The 15696-nt window shown below is 40.8% G+C and overlaps 1 protein-coding gene across 1 annotated transcript in view; it reads left to right on the top strand.

Moving 5' to 3' along the window:
• Window positions 1-15696, top strand: part of CDK5RAP2 (CDK5 regulatory subunit associated protein 2) — a 73371-nt gene that overhangs the window by 40012 nt on the left and 17663 nt on the right. Inside the window, exons 21-28 of the mRNA XM_086858733.1 lie at window positions 467-654; window positions 2821-3283; window positions 5933-6197; window positions 7533-7649; window positions 9790-10366; window positions 12239-12471; window positions 14574-14622; window positions 15363-15547. Of these exons, the coding sequence (XP_086714859.1) occupies window positions 467-654; window positions 2821-3283; window positions 5933-6197; window positions 7533-7649; window positions 9790-10366; window positions 12239-12471; window positions 14574-14622; window positions 15363-15547 (2077 nt within the window). The remainder of the gene's footprint in view (window positions 1-466; window positions 655-2820; window positions 3284-5932; window positions 6198-7532; window positions 7650-9789; window positions 10367-12238; window positions 12472-14573; window positions 14623-15362; window positions 15548-15696) is intronic.

Genomic DNA, 15696 nt, shown 5'->3' with positions numbered 1-15696 from the left:
AGGTAGAAATTCCCTTGGACACATCCATGATGTTTTATACAGAAAGTTGTCAGCTTGTAAAAGCTTCCAAGTTCTGTCCTGTCCCAGCCATCAGGGCTTAAATTTGGAGATCCCAGGACAGAATCTGTACTGTAAATACACATGATTCAAAGCTGAGCTAATAAAATTGTTATCTTCAGCCTGCAGGCAACATTCCAGAAGTTTCATGCCTCTTGTTAGATAAAGACCTTCAGGGAAATCTTCTTACTCCTTACTAAACAACTGATCCCTATGAATTAATCATATGAAATAGATGTTAATTAGTTTTTCTATTAATAAATAGTCAGCAAAATGTCTGTGGGTGCTTCTTAATGTAGATAAAGAGCATCAGGAATTACAGAACCTGATTACAGAAAGATTACAGCCCTGAATTTAATAGAACATTACATACCTGTGTAATAAGACAATGTTTGCAATTTTTTAACAGATAACTCCATCAGGCTATTCAGAGAATTTCTGCAAAGACAGACATTATAGGAGTCCAATTAAGCCTCAATTTGAGCATGATACAACTGACAAACACTTGGGCAGAACAGGAATGAGTGAAGATGACACAGAAGAGAGCTTGCTCACATCTCTTAGAAGAGAAAATAGAACATCTGTGCTGGAATCTACGTAAGTATGAGGGATATGCACTGCCTTAAACAGCATTTCTATTTGAGAAGAGAATAAGGTAATTTTGCTAAAGTGAATTTAGATAATTGCACTGTCTAATTTACCTGAGAGATTGGCAAGGCACCTTCAGAGCCATTTTAGTCTATCATGCAATTAAGTAATTAGGAAACATACTATCAGGAGAAATCCTTAAAAAAAAAACCCATTGCAAGAAAGAAAGTCTCCAAAGTTACTGATCCACAGAGCTTTACTGCAGGGACTGATTGTTTCCAGGATGGGGTCTAACAGAGTCAGAGGGTTTAGTTGACTGTAGCTGGTATTTTTCTTGAAAAAACCAAAATATCTGAGAGGACAGGCCAGTAAAGGGTGATGTGGTGGAAGGGACAACACTTTACTGCTGTAAAAACAGTGTGTAAAAGGATCTAAGGATGGAGGAATTGGAGTTACAGTGACTTTTTACAGGGATAATTTTGAATGGATGGTGCTGCACACTGGGTGCTCTTCACCATTTCACCTGGACTGCCTGGACAGGGCTTTGCTGCCTCTCAGTTTAGGGAGTTTGGGGCTCATGTCCTGCACTTGACCAATGGGTTATTCCAGTGCAAGCACCTGCAGGACTGGCTGAATTATGTTCTGAGTTCTTGGATCTCTTTCCATCGAGGAGAAAACACTTGTGGACCTAAATCCATACAAGCTCTAGTGGCATCAGTGGAATTTGTGTGTGTGTGTGTGTCTGTGTTACACTGGGATCTGATCAATTCCCAGCTGAAATGCTCATTTCCATAGGAACTGGACAATGTCAAGCAAAAAAAAAATCTGTACAGGAAAACCACACACCCTGACTTACCCTGACTTACTGATTTACCCCAGTTTCATGCTTACACCACTTAATCTCCTGGTTGAGAACTGAGTTAGAGCTTTGCTGTAGATCATTCTCATGTTCCTTTCCTGGTTCTGTAGCTCCTTTTCCTTCTCTAGTTGCTTTCCTGGTTTCTGGATGGATTATGTACAGAATTCTGTGAATTTTCCAGTGCCTGTCAGTGCTGGGAGCAGAATCTCCAGTGGAGTTACACAAGTCAAACCTTGGTTTCTGTGTTCACCATGCTGCACTTGGCTTTACTCAGGCAATTCTGTATTTTCACATTGCTATTTAAAACTCCCCCAACAGGCATAAATTGTCTTAGTTGTCACAGGAGTAGTTAGTGGTGAATGAGGAGATACTACTCCTTTAGAAATGAAGAGAAAATATTGTTTATTTGTTATCTTTACTTAAAAGTTGGCTAATGAGTAATTCTAGCACCATCATCTTTACCACTCTAGTGTGCAATTTTTCCTGTGTTCAAGTATAAATGACCAGGCTGATGGGTGATGAGCCTGTGCTTTGCATAACTGAATTCTCACTAATGCCATTAGATACCAGAGGAAGCCATAAAAAGCCTAGTTAGCTTCTACCATTCCAAATGCTAAACTATACAAATGCAGTTGTTTAAAACTCTGGTTTATATGTTTAATGGCACAAACAGCTCTCTATTGGACACATGAAATTGTCTGTAGGATTTCAGAGCTTGCTTGTGCTTTAAATGCCTCTTATTTGGCCTCAGCTTCTCTTAAAACATTGCTTTCCAAACTGCTGTTCATGAACTGCTAGTTATCCACAGGGCAGTTTGGTGGTCTGTAATGAGCTGCTTTTGCAGGCTTTTTGGCTGATTTCTCACTTTTCATCTTCCCTGTTCCATTAGAAATGCATGGAGGGGTAGATTTGTACAAAAACTCAACATCAGGGCCAGGACTTGCACTTTAATGGTCCTTGTGGGTTTTTTTCCCAATTTGGGCTAATCTATGATTATATGGCCTAGAGTCTGGTATGCTTTTGGTATAAATTAACTTTTAAGGTAGAGAGTAAACTTTTTTGAGAATCCATTCATGTTTCTTATATTTCTGTGTTAAATAGGAGAAAAGCCATGATGAGGCAATTTAAGATATAATTCATGTCGTGAAAAGGTTCCAAAAACTCTGTTAGTGAGTAATTCATTAGTGAGTAAAACAGAACCTCCTGTGAATTTTAGGTATGTCACAACACAGCAGAAGGGTTTCTTGGAAGGTATTTTTGTTTGCTTAAATAAAAATCTAAATTCATGTCTTTTCTCTCCTCTTTCCTGAGTGTAGCAGACAAGAACAAATGAAAATTGTAAATGAACTGTTAGATCATCTGAACACGACAGAGGAAGAATGTTCAAGTGAAGATATAGAGAAAAAGGATGAAAAAGATCTTAGGCAAATGATTATTCAACTAAGAGCTGAACTCAAACATTTCAAGCAGGTCACTAAATTCTTAAAGCAGCGAGTAGAATTGAAATCAACTTTTGATGGGGAAGAGAAGCTTTATCCAGATGCAGTGCCACAGATTAATAAGGCGATTCAGTTGTTGAAAGTGGAATTGAAAGATGCAGCTACGCAAACAATGACTTTGGAGAGTAATGTCATGAGATTCAAACATGAAGGCAAAAAAGGAGCCTCAGAAGAAAAGTCAAAATATTCAAGATTAAATGCAGAAGCAGAACATCAGCAAGAAAATGTGTGTAAGAAGGGTGAACAGCATGAAAGGCTTTCTTTTACTAGAACAAATGAAGTAAGTTTATTCTCTTTTTTGTACTTAGGGAGTAGATGTATAAAAGGGAAAAATATGTTTCATTTCTAATATTAAATCTTGCTTTTGTATGACTTTTAATATTAGGAAAAGAGATGTAAGCCAAATATATTTTAGATAATTGTTCTTAACGTTCATGGCTTTTCATCTCCTACTTCAGGGTGCTTTAGAACATTAATTAATTGAATTTCAATCCTCCCTGGGACCACATACTCGTAAATATTACAGCTTTTGGAAAAAGAGAGTCTGTGCTTCTTGTTCATAATGTACAGGAGTAGGGCATTTGGAACTGATGACATCTAAATGGCAGAAGTGTTCTAGAAGATTCCAGATGTGCATCACATCTGGGAGCAGGCTATGGAGGGGTCCGTGGGACACTTCCACGAACTCAAATCTTAATTTTAGGCTTTTATTACCATCCTGTCCTTGTGTGTTGCTGTCTGAGCAGCGTGGCCAGTGCTGTGTTTGTGTGGGACTGCTCTGGGAGCGCAGGCAGGCTGTGCTGGGGCCCCAGCAGGTTTGAAGCCTTGTGTCTGCAGGCAGTCTGTGATCCCCAAGAAAGAGGTGGGAAAACAATGTCTGCTAAAGAGCTCTGTGTATTGTTTCAGCAGCAGTGATAGAAGTGAAGTTGAAAACTCTTTGAAGATCTTGGCTCCTGTGGAGCAGACAAAGGGGAGCGTTGCTTTTGATTTTGTGCACTGCTAACAGGGAATGTTGTAGCGCCTTCTGCAAAGAGTGGTTTCCATAACTTTGGTGATCAAGAGGTTTCTGAGAGGCAGCAATTAGGAGCAGTTCATTTTTATTCTGGCTTGTTCCTCTTGGGTTTGTTTTTCTGAAAGGAAGTGGCTTGTAAATGAAGGGATGTTGATAGGGCTTTGTTCTGGCCATGAAATGACAGGACAAGGGGGAATGGCCTGAAGATGGAGGAGGGCAAGATATTGAGATATTAAGAAAGATGGGATATTATGAAAAAATTGTTCCCTGTGAGGGTGGGCAGGCCCTGGCACAGGGTGCCCAGAGAAGCTGTGGCTGCCCCATCCTGGCAGTGCCCAAGGCCAGGCTGGACGGGGCTTGGAGCAGCCTGGGACAGTGGAAAGTGTCCCTGTCCATGGCATCTCAGGAATGAGATGAGCTTTAAAGTCCCTTCCAACCCAAACCATTCCATGATTTTTTGATTCTTTCTGCAATTTTCTTTTTTTTTTTTTCTTTTTTCCCTGAGTTTCAGTTTACTGTTCTGATTCACCATTTTCCAGATTCCTCTCTGGTTTAATCAGTAGCAAGTTCAATGCAGCCCTTGAATCAGCTGCTTTAAAAGCTTTCTTGTTTGGACTAATGCACTGTATCTTTAGCTTCGGAATGGCTTTTATAAATAATTTGATGTAGCCAGCTGAAGTGGCCTTTGGGTAATCTGGGTGACAAATGTGTCTGTGCCACAGCCCTGAGACAGCTGGAAATGGTTCGATGTTATTAATGCAGTTTAGTTAGCTGGAAGTCCTGGATTTATTTTGCAGCCTCTGAAGGATACTGTTCTCATATATGTACAAAAGGAATTGAGGATGGCATTAGGAAAATGGAACTTGCTTTTTATGATTTTAAATTGTGTAAAGACTGTAATTGCTGAGAAGTGAATGTGGAAAGGTATTTCAGAATACATTGGGTGGTGAAAGAAATTAGGGGACTTAACAGCAGTGGTGGAGCAAATGAACAGCAAAATTATAAACTAAATCTATCTGAACATGCCATTATTGGTTTTTATTATTATTACACACAATTCCATAACTCTCATCAACATATGGCATGCTTTTATCTTTTTGGAGACAGCTCTGGTTTATGCTGTGTGGTTTGAAAAAGGAACATTTATTTTATGCAGAGTCTTCTGAAGGTGAGAGGCTGAAATGCAGTGACTTAAGAAATGTAGCTTCCCCCAACTCCAGTGAGGGAATGTCTGTTACAGCAGGAAATGGGAATCCTTCAGAAGCAATTTATAGAGTGGGTGGGCAAAGAAACTGGTTTTGTTCATAAAGGATTTCTCTGTGGCAGAATAAATGCCCTTTGTGGCTGATGCAAAGTGATGCTGATTTTCTCAAAGCTGTGGAAGTAGGGCATGTTGGGTGGAGACTAAAGGGAGACAGGGAAATAAGCTTAGGAGTTGTTGAAAAATGAGGAGGATTCTCCATAAAAAAAAACCAAAACAATGATTTTAAGGGAAAAAGTTGCTGGACTGGCAGACATTTATGATATAAATGACAGTGGGAAGGAGCAGTTAGAGAGGTCAGGTTGAGTGAGAAACTGTTTTCCTAGAGCATCCACAAATCCAGAGGTAATTAATACACCTGGTGGTTAAAAGCCACTGCTGGATTTGCTGTCCTGCTTCAGGAGCTGGAAGTTTACAGATGCATGAACAGCTGGGGCTTATAGAAAATTGTACCAGTGGAATGAGTATTTTGCCTCTCTGAATGTTTACTTCTCATGTAGCCAAGGGTATTGCAATTTTATTTTCAAAATTAATGTGACAGCTGCCTGATTTTACAGGAAAATTTTTATTTTTCCTGTAATGTTTGTTTATACTTCCTACGCTTGACTGTTACACACGAGTCACTTAACTCCCATTTCCTTCCATGCCTTTTTCAGGCTGACTCTCCTTCCTTGCCCAAGAAGTCACGTCTGCCTGTGCTTGTAAGATCCTGCAGACCACTAGGAAATGTGCCTTGGAACTCCTGGCTGCAGAAATCAGCTTCAGAACCACAGCATCGTTCCAGGGCACCTGGTGAAGGTGTGAGAGGCTGTGAAGTACAAACCAAAGCATTTTGGGCACAACCTGATGGAGAGTTACTGCATGAGTTCAGAGCTGAAAACCTTCCAGAGAAGCCTGCACAGGGAAACACAACAGGGAGAGGTAAATAAAGAACAAATCTGGTGACTCATGGTCCTGCCTGGAAGAGTGGCAGCTTCTCTTTATACACCTATAATATCTTAATCTTGTGAGTTTCTTGAGGAGACAAATACGTGTAGTACTTGAAAAAACACCTTTTTTTTTCCTGTTTGCCACTAAGATATAAGCCAGCTTTTTGATGGACAAAATGTGCTGTGTACACGTGTAAAGTGTGTAATAAATGGCAGATCACAGGCTGCTCACATGTGCACAGATATATCAATGTTTACATAAATAAAAGCTTTCCTTAATAAGATGCCAAGTTTAATAAAAACTGTCTGTAATGGAGACAAGAGAGTATAAAAATCCTGGTTTTGTTTATGCTGGATAATTAAACTTTTCCAATATTCCACTGATCAGTCAAGTCAGCCGTGTCTGTTCCCACTGTGGCTGGGTTAATTTAAACTCAGTTGTTGACGGGTACTGGGATCAGCAAAGTATGACAAATTGTAAGATAGAAAGCAGTGGGTATTTGATAAAGATTTGGGGTGGTAGAGAAATAAAAGTGCACTTAGCAGATTAAAATCTGAGTAGGGGTGTGAAGGATAGGTAAGGGAGAATGAGTATAAAAATAAGACTCAGTGAAGCGGTGGGTGAGCCACTGCCAGACCCAGAGGTTGCAGAGACTGTTGTTAAAAATAACATTGTTTTGGTCAGGCACAGATATGGTGCAATTGATTGGAAATGCTTAAGGTGATGGGACTGGAGCAATTAATTCTGGTAGGTGCAAAATCCACGGAGAATCCCGAGAAGGGCAGGGCTGCTGAATTTGATCCTGAAAGGAATTGGAAGCTGTAGTCTCTGATTTCCTTTCCACTCTGATTTTTTCCCTTGGGTTACAGCTGTGCTGCACACTTGCTGATTCTGAGACTTGCTGCAGTGATTGCAGGAGATTGGTTTATGATCAATGCTCAAATTGGAGAAACTTTTAAGTCTTTTCTCTAACCTTGGCATAAAACATTTAAAAATGCTCTAGAGATTGATTTACTGTTCCATTGCAAAGGGGACTTACAGATGTTTATCTTCATTTGTTAGTAGGAGCCTTTGCAATTAATTCTGTGTAGCTACCCTTATAACTGGTTCAAATGTTTAAAGAAACTTATATTATCAATGAAGATTTTCTTGTTCCAGACTGTCAGAGAACCAGCTTTGTGTTTGTGGGGTGAGGTTTTATTTTGGTTTTTTGATTTTATTTATTGGTTTGGTTGGTTGGTTTTGTTTTTAACTATTTTTAACCATCCCCATATTTTTTTCAGTCTCTTACTGACTTCTGTTTTACCTTTCCCCACTGTTCTCCAGTTGTCTCATTGCTCAAACTGGATAATACTGAGACCCAGGTGGAGTTGCAAGATGTTGATCCAGGTACAGGGGACAAGAATGAAAATGTAAAGGAAAAAAATCAGCCAAACTATCAAGGTAGAGCATTTTTATGATACAGAATTAAAAAAAAAAAAAGAAAAAAAAAGAAATAAAAAAACCTTCAGTTTCTTCTGAGTTGCACAAAATTGTAAATTGCTTCAGGTAATCATCTCCTTTGATGTTATTTGTGGATTTTAAATCTGGTTTTCTTAGCTGCTATGGATTAATTGCTGCAAGAATCCAAGTTTGTATTTCAGTGTTGTGCTTTCAGAAAGGCTGCAGGAATTCATGAGTCTGGTTTCCAGTAAAAATAATGAGTTGTATGCCTGACTCTGATCTCTGTTGCTAATGTCCTCACTTCTGAACTCCTCTCTGAATTAAATGTTTGTTACTGCTTCGCCATCTAGTTCTGAACTATTGGAATCAAGCAACTGAATGATAGAATTTTGCTTATCTGAATTATTTGAAGGCATTCAAGTAGGCTGAAACCTAATGGAATCATTTAATGAAAATGTAAATAGGCTTAGTGCTGTGTGTTCCATGTTTCTGCTTCATCCATTAGTCTTTTTCTGGGAGGGCTTGAGTAACCTGGATAACACTGGAGAGTGCAGAGGATCTGGCCAATTCTGTAATCCTTTGGTGTGCAGGGTCCTGCTCAGTGTACCCTTTGGGGGTGTGGACAAATATGCACAGGGAGCTCATTAGTTCTCTTTTTTAATTAAAGGGCACTGAGGCATTCAAAACCCTAGCCAGTGCTCTGATCTGAAATATTCTTTGTTAGTATCTGTTTTTATTTTCTCTGGTATCTGGAATGGTGCATGGAATCAGGAGTTCAGAGTTGGAGTTTCACCTGGTGTTGGGGTTTTTTGCTGTCTGTGTTACTGCAGCAGAAGTTAATGAATGAAGTGTTGTGTTCCCTTCTTGTGTGCTCCAGAATTCATTTTCTTTCTTGGAGGCACTTCCTGCCTTTGGAATGCCACACAAAATGAGTAGAGTGCAAGGAACATCCTCTGGCCTTGATCTCAAATCAGAAAATGGTTTGGGTTGGAAGGGAGCTTAAAGCTCATCCCATTCCAGCCCTGCCATGGGCAGGGACACCTTCCACTGTCCCAGGCTGTTCCAAGCCCTGTGCAACCTGGCCTTGGACATTCCAGGGATCCAGGGGCAGCCACAGCTCCTCTGGGCAATGTTGATATCCCAGAATTGCAGCTTCATTTTATTCCAGCATTTAGGTAATATTTATTTTTTATTCTCCTGGTCTTGGGCTTTCATAAAGAGCTGCTCCCCCTGAGTTTTTGTGCTGATTTGCAGCTTGAACCTGGACATTCAAATTCTCCATGGAAACCAATCTGAAAGTGTTGCAACCTGTCTGAAAGATCAATGAATTGGCTCCCAAAAGGGAAGTTCTAATTCGTAGTGGGAATCTTTTGCAGAACTAATGGGAGGGGATAATTTAATTTACTGGTAACTAGGAAATAATAATTTTGCTGACTACTTACACATACAGCCCTCAACATGCACAGAACTATAAACATGGATTATCTGTAGGAATATATGGCTTTTATTGGCCTGAATCTGAGGTGCTACATTACTTAGGGATGGCAAAGTCACCTGAGGGATGTGATGTTCAGATCAAATGTGTGCCAGTGAAACTTTTAACCCACTTTAGTGGGCTTTGTTTAGAACAAAGTGTTTATAACTTTTGAAAAGAAGTTATTACAGCCTCCTTTTCAAATCTGACTACTTTGTTGATAGTCCTTTTAAAATTCCACTGACTTTATGCTCCAATTGGTTTTGTATAGATTTTTGAAGTGAGGAGAAGAAGGATATTTAATTAGAAGCTTTAGGAGGAGCCATGTGAAGTCAGAGTCTCCTTTGCCCATGTTTGAGGTTATCATCTTTGTGGCTGCAAAGGGCTGGGCTTGATCAGTGTTGGATTCAGGAGAGCAAAAGGAATTTTCAAGCATTTGGGAAGAGAAAGTTGGTTGTATTTTGAATATTGTTTATTTGAAAGGTAATAAAGGGTTTGAAATACTTGATGTGCAAATTGAATTAATGGCAAATCATAGAGAGCTTGTAATTACCTACATTTTGATTCTGCTATTATCGAATTGAAGTAATTCATTCTAGTGCTGTTAAGAACAGAATGTCAGATAGAGAAATACTAATATTCACACACAAGCCTCCTGTTTTTCAGAAATGCAAAATCATCATAACATTATCAATGGGAATATCCAGAGTTCATTAAAAGAGGTGGATGAAGAGTTTTATTCCACGGGACATGGAGACATTGACTCCAAATGCCTGTGTGCTCACCAAGGGAGTGGAGCAAGAACAGATGCACTCGATGGCTGTGCAGCCACAGAGGATATAGAGGAATTGAAGCAAAGAGTTAAGACTATGCAGTCTGAGCTTGAAAAGTACAAAATGTCCCTGCTGCAGCTGCAGGGCTCTGAGCAACTCTTGTTTGGTGGTGTTTCCAGTGGAGTTGTGAGTGATGCAGCCCTGCCTGTGGAAGGGTTTGTCACACAAGTGCAAGATACAGCCATGGAAGGAGTCCAGACATCCTCTGGTGTTTCTCAGCTGGATTATGAGATCCACACCAAAAACAGGGATTCTGAGTCTGTGGGAGCACCTGATACATGGGCAGCACAAAACCTTAAGGAGCTACTGCTGGCCAGTGAGGCAGAACTTGACAAAGAACAAGTTGTGAATGTGCATCCTGATGAAATGTATCCTCTTCAGAACAGCCTGAGAGCAACATCACCATCCAAGTGAGTAAAACTGCAATACCAAATAGCATAGGAAGGTGAGATGAAGATAATTTTATTCACAAGTGTTGTTACAGTAAAGGCTAAATTTCACTACCATTGTGAAAGGAAATGTTTTGTTAAAAGACCCCTAAGTACAGAACTGATCAATTGGTGTTGTCATCTGTCCTGTGCCAGGCACATCTGTCTCTCCCCACACCTCAGGCCCTCTCTCTGCTGTGAGATCCTCCCTTGAGCCAGCTCAGATCTGAGGTTACCTGTGAGACAGGCTCACCTCTGCCATCACAGCACGCAGCTCTGCATCACTCAGGATATTATCAGGTGCCAAGTGCAGGAAAATGGAACACCCCATTTAAGACAGAAATGTTTCTGTGAGCAGTGGGCTGGCAGATTTGTGCTGGCCCTTCTGTTTGAGTGGCCAGATTTGATGTGTAAACATAAGATGTTCACGCTCTAGTTCCGATTTATTTTGCAGTCGAGGGCTGTAATGCCTTCCTGTGAAGGATGTGAGAGGAGATAAATATAGAAATTAATGAATGAAATTTTATAGCATAAGCTCATAAGCTGGAAAATCATTTATGGGAGGCTAAAAAGTATCAGTCTTGGATTTTGTATGAGACTTGAGGCAGCATTTTGGCTACATATGTACAAATTGCAAACATACAATGGTGGGATCATAAGAGTGAGCCTTTTTTAACTCCATCCCCTTTTTCTCCCTTTTAAATATTGTTATTGTCCTGAGGGCCTGTGGAATACCAGAAATTGTAACAAAGAAAGGCATTCAGCCTTGTGCCTTTCTTCCAGATGCTTGAGTAGAAATATTCGAAGACAGTGAACAAGCACCAGCGAGGAGTACTGTGTGTGTCTGAGTCCCACTGTTGTGAAATACAGTGGTACAGAGTCCACAGAAATTTACATCCCTTGAAAATACACCTCATCCATTTTACAAAGGAAGATCTAACTGTAAATTAAGGAATGAGACCCTGTGGATCACTGTGAGGTTTTTATGACCACTGTGTAGGACAACATCATGAGTCACAAGTGACAGACCCCAGAATGAGTTATGCATCTCTCCTCATACAAATGACAGTAAAAATGCTGTAACAACCCACATCACCATAGGTTTTGATTGATTCCCTGCATCTTTTAGCAACTTCTCTCCTTTTTTACCTCGGTAATGGATGATTCTGTAGAAAGAACTCTACCTGTGGTACAGACAGTGGCAGTACAAAGGGGCTGCCTACATTTGCAAGCATAAATTCAATAAATAAATTCTGTTGATCTGAGTTGAAGTTTATATCCTGGCTTGTGGAGTACAGGAGTTTGGACACCACAGTGGTTGTCATTGTTTCCTGCAATACACATGCAGAGATGTGGAGAATTTTCAGTCAGGGTGAAACCATCAGTGCAGAAAGTCCAATACTGTGGTTTTGGCAGGAAATACATAAAGTTTCAGAGTAGGGACACTTGTCTGCTTCCATAGGGAGTTAAGAAAAACACCAAACAAAAAAAATTCTCTGACCAGTCAGGAAAAATATGTGTATTCTTGAAAATTCTGTACATGTATTCACTCTTATTTAGTTTAATTTGGCACCTCTCCTTCCATCCATGTTCTTTCCAAGCAGGCCATCAAGTCACCCCATTAGTTTTGGTCCTTTTTATAAATGATGCAGTTAAGTGAAGGAGAATAATCTCTAAATACCAAACTCAACAGTCAGAGACAATACATCTCTCATTGTGGCTGTTAAAAGCATTTTAAAAGCAAATTAAACCACATAAAATTATGGTTTAGGAATATAAGTTTAATTCCCTTTTTATTTATATTTAAATGTCATTTCTGGCCAGCAAGCTTTACAGCTAATTTCATTTTCTCAGATACGATTCATTAGTTCACTCACAAGTTCGGGAGCTGTCCTTCCAATGCCAACAAATCAAGGAGATCCGTTGTGGCTGTGTCACCTACCACCAGCACCTCACCAGCCTGGTGAAGGCCTTTGAGGAGCTGCTCCAGGCCAGTGATGTTGATTACAACGTTGCTGAAGGCTTCCGTGAGCAGCTGAACCAAAGTGTGCTGCTGTTTGAGAAGCTGGAAATGAAATTCCTCTACGGTGAGCAGCAATGTTTTGTGCTTCTTGTCAGATAGATTGACTCCCTCAAAATGGGGAGGATTTTATTTGCTTGTTGGTGAAAGGAAGCTTTCCTTGCTGTTGGTTGTTTTAAGATGGTTTATGGGAGGTGGAATTTTGATGATCCAGCAGGAATCACAAGGAAACACAGAGTTGGAAGGGGCCTCTGGAGATGATGCAGTCCAGGTCTCTGCCAGGGCAGGGTCAGCTGGGGCAGGTGCCACAGGAATGTGTCCAGGTGGGTGTGGAGTATCTGCAGAGAGGGAGACTCCACACCCTCCTTGGACACCTCTTCCACCCTCAATGTTGAGAATTCTTCCCTGTATTGAGGTGGAACTTCTGGTGTTCTAATTTATGGCCATTACTCCTTGGCTGGATTTTACTTTTGTAGCTGTACTCTATTGACACCTGCTGTCTGGGGTCATCTCAACACAAGCACATTTTAACTGTCCAAAATACAGTGGTTACATAAAGTTTTGTTACACATAGCTTCAGGATTTCCTGTTTCAGGGAACTGTTGAAGACACCTGGGGACATGAGGCAGTGCTGGGGTAGCAGTTGAACTCAGTGGTCTAAGATGTGTTTTCCAACCTAAATTATCCCATGATTTTCTTAAGGCACCTGCATCTTGCTGCCTGCTAGTCTGGAGAAATGTACCCTGCCTTTCATAGGAGAGCTAAAATGCAACTGTGTTTTGGAAAACGAGCATCACAACTGACATTTGGCACTTGAAGGAAGAACATAACCTGCATATTGCCTTCAGTCTGTAGTTTGAAGAAAGCTAGCAGGAGAGTGATGGAAAAGGGATGCTGTTGTGAGGAACAGCAAGCAAGACCTTTTCCTGGTGTCACAAGTGCTGCTCTTGCTGACCCAAACAGCCAGCAGCCCTTCACAGATGTCAGCTGCAGGAGTGGCATCTCCAGCAAACACCTGAGGTGCCTGAGATAGGACCTGACCCTCACATCCTCCTGGAATTGCCTCTGGGAGCTGCCTTTGTTCAGCTCTATTTTGGGCCCAGCCATAGCCTGATCTGTGCTCTGCCTTTCATTACAGACCGTGGCAGGATGTTGCAGTTTTGATTGCTCATATAAAGCAGCTGTGTATGAGAAAAAGGTATTACAGCCTTGTGTCATAGCAGGGTAATAAAAGATTGAGTGTATTCAACGATTTCGGTGGCTACAGAGATTCCTTGCATTGCAAATGAGAAGACTGTAGTGAATAAACATTAAATGCCTTTAAACCAACAGATGGTATCCTATATACTATGAAAAGTCACTGACAACTGAGACAATTCAATATATCTAACACAATGGTGCTGCATTGAATCACACATTAAAGTAAAATGATGTTTGTAGGGTTGTAAAGAACATCCAGTGTACGAAGAATTGACTGTAAAGAAGAAGCTTGAACAGCTGTCTGTCTGTGCATTTCCATCCTGACCTTCGGTTCATTCCCCTGAAATTTCAGCTGTGCAACTCTTCCCTGCCACTTTTGCTTAATTGCACAAAAATTTTAAAATATGAGGAGCCAAGGTGACACCACCAAGCTCTTATTTCTTCATTCAAATTAGTGTCTGAGTCCAGATCTCTTGCACTGGATTGTGCTTGTGCTCACACACAGTTCCACAGAGAATGTTGCAGGCAAAATCCAGTGTGTGCTCCTTCATTAAGGATGACTGGTTAGCCTGACTCCAAAACAAGCATAAAAAATCCAAGTGCAATGGAATTGTTTTTAAATAAATGTTATTGAAGAAGTAACAACGTGTGCCCGTAATCCTTTTGCCATATAGCCCAATTATTTCAAATTGGTATGCTAATTAAAACACCAAGGCTGTAAAATCTGGCACCTGTGGTCCCTGATAATTTTTTTTTTGGTGAGTTCCAGAGCAAGCTATTGCTTTGTTGCTGGGCTATGAATAGTTTTGCTAATTTGCAGCATTTGACATTAATACAAAGTGTGTTAATATCTGTTGACTCCTCTAATTTCTCATTAATTTACCACTCTGTATTTAAATACAGCAAGATGGAGGGGAGGAAATTGTAATTCTCAGTAGGTGTTTCTAATCAGCTGTTTGTGCTTTGCAGGAGAATCAATAGGTACAGAAGTCACCATACTTTATGAATTGGCTCAAAGGTAAGAGTGCAACTGAATGTTTAGCAAAAGTATTGTTGTTTCATAAGCTGATAAGGATACTCCATGTTTTGTAGCATGTTTGGCAGGGCTTTGCTTCTTAACACCTATTTAGTTAATAAAACATCAATTGAAAACAGATTAAGGCTTTTTTCCCACTTCTCACCAAGCAGGTGAGATACTGAAAGAGAAACATTGTGCCACCAGGATTGTTCCTTCCATGCACAAAAATAAGCACGTCCATAATCCAGTGGTGCATGCTGAGACATTGTCCTGGTGCAGGTGCCAGGGGGGACAGTCCCTCCCTGGCTGTCCCCAGGCCCTTGGGGCTGCCTCAGGGTCACTCAGGTGCAGCACTGCTGATGTTCGTTGTCAGAGCACCTTGATGCTGAAGGTGAAGAGAGCAGGTGGTGTTGTGCTGTGTTTGTTGGTTTTCTGCCAGCTTGGGATTCTTCTGTGCTACAGAAAAGCTCAGCTGCCTGTTCAAGGCAGCTCGAGGTCCCCTGAACACAAAGGTGACTGCCTGGTGCTGGAAAATACAGAGCAGGCTGGAGGGCCAGTGATTGTTCCTGCTGACTTCAGTGAGCTTTCAGTCTTGATACAGCCTCTGATGTGCTATGGTTTTTCATGCCCTGTCACATAAATTTACCTGGAAATTGGTGTCAATTTGGCACCCTCTGTTCGTGCTTTCTGAAGTCATAGAATAACTTTGATATTTCAAACCGTTTTGTTTGGCACAAAAGGGATAATGAGAAGAATGCCACCATGCACCAGCATCTGCAGGATGAGACTCCTGTGCCTTCTGCTCTTCACAGCTCATCTGACTTTGATTTGTCAGAGAAGTCTTCTCTTGGCTCACCTGAGCACAGGCATGACCTGGGAGGCCAGCACAGCACACTGCCACCTCTGCCAAGCAAGTTTCCTCCAGGTAATGTTTTTCCCACGTTAGATTTGCTGGATATTGGGAAAAACTGATAAATAACACACAAGGGAACTAATTAAGAAATAATGAAGAATGTTTGTCTGCCTGAGCTTTCCAGTTCCTCACATAATCATTGCAGTTTCAGTGATGAGGCA

This window comes from Cyanistes caeruleus, chromosome 20, assembly GCF_971803275.1.
Source record: "Cyanistes caeruleus chromosome 20, bCyaCae1.hap1.1, whole genome shotgun sequence".
In the NCBI taxonomy this organism is placed as follows: domain Eukaryota; kingdom Metazoa; phylum Chordata; class Aves; order Passeriformes; family Paridae; genus Cyanistes; species Cyanistes caeruleus.
The sequence above is the reverse complement of the archived record's forward strand: the minus strand, read 5'-3'. Positions and strand labels throughout refer to the sequence as shown.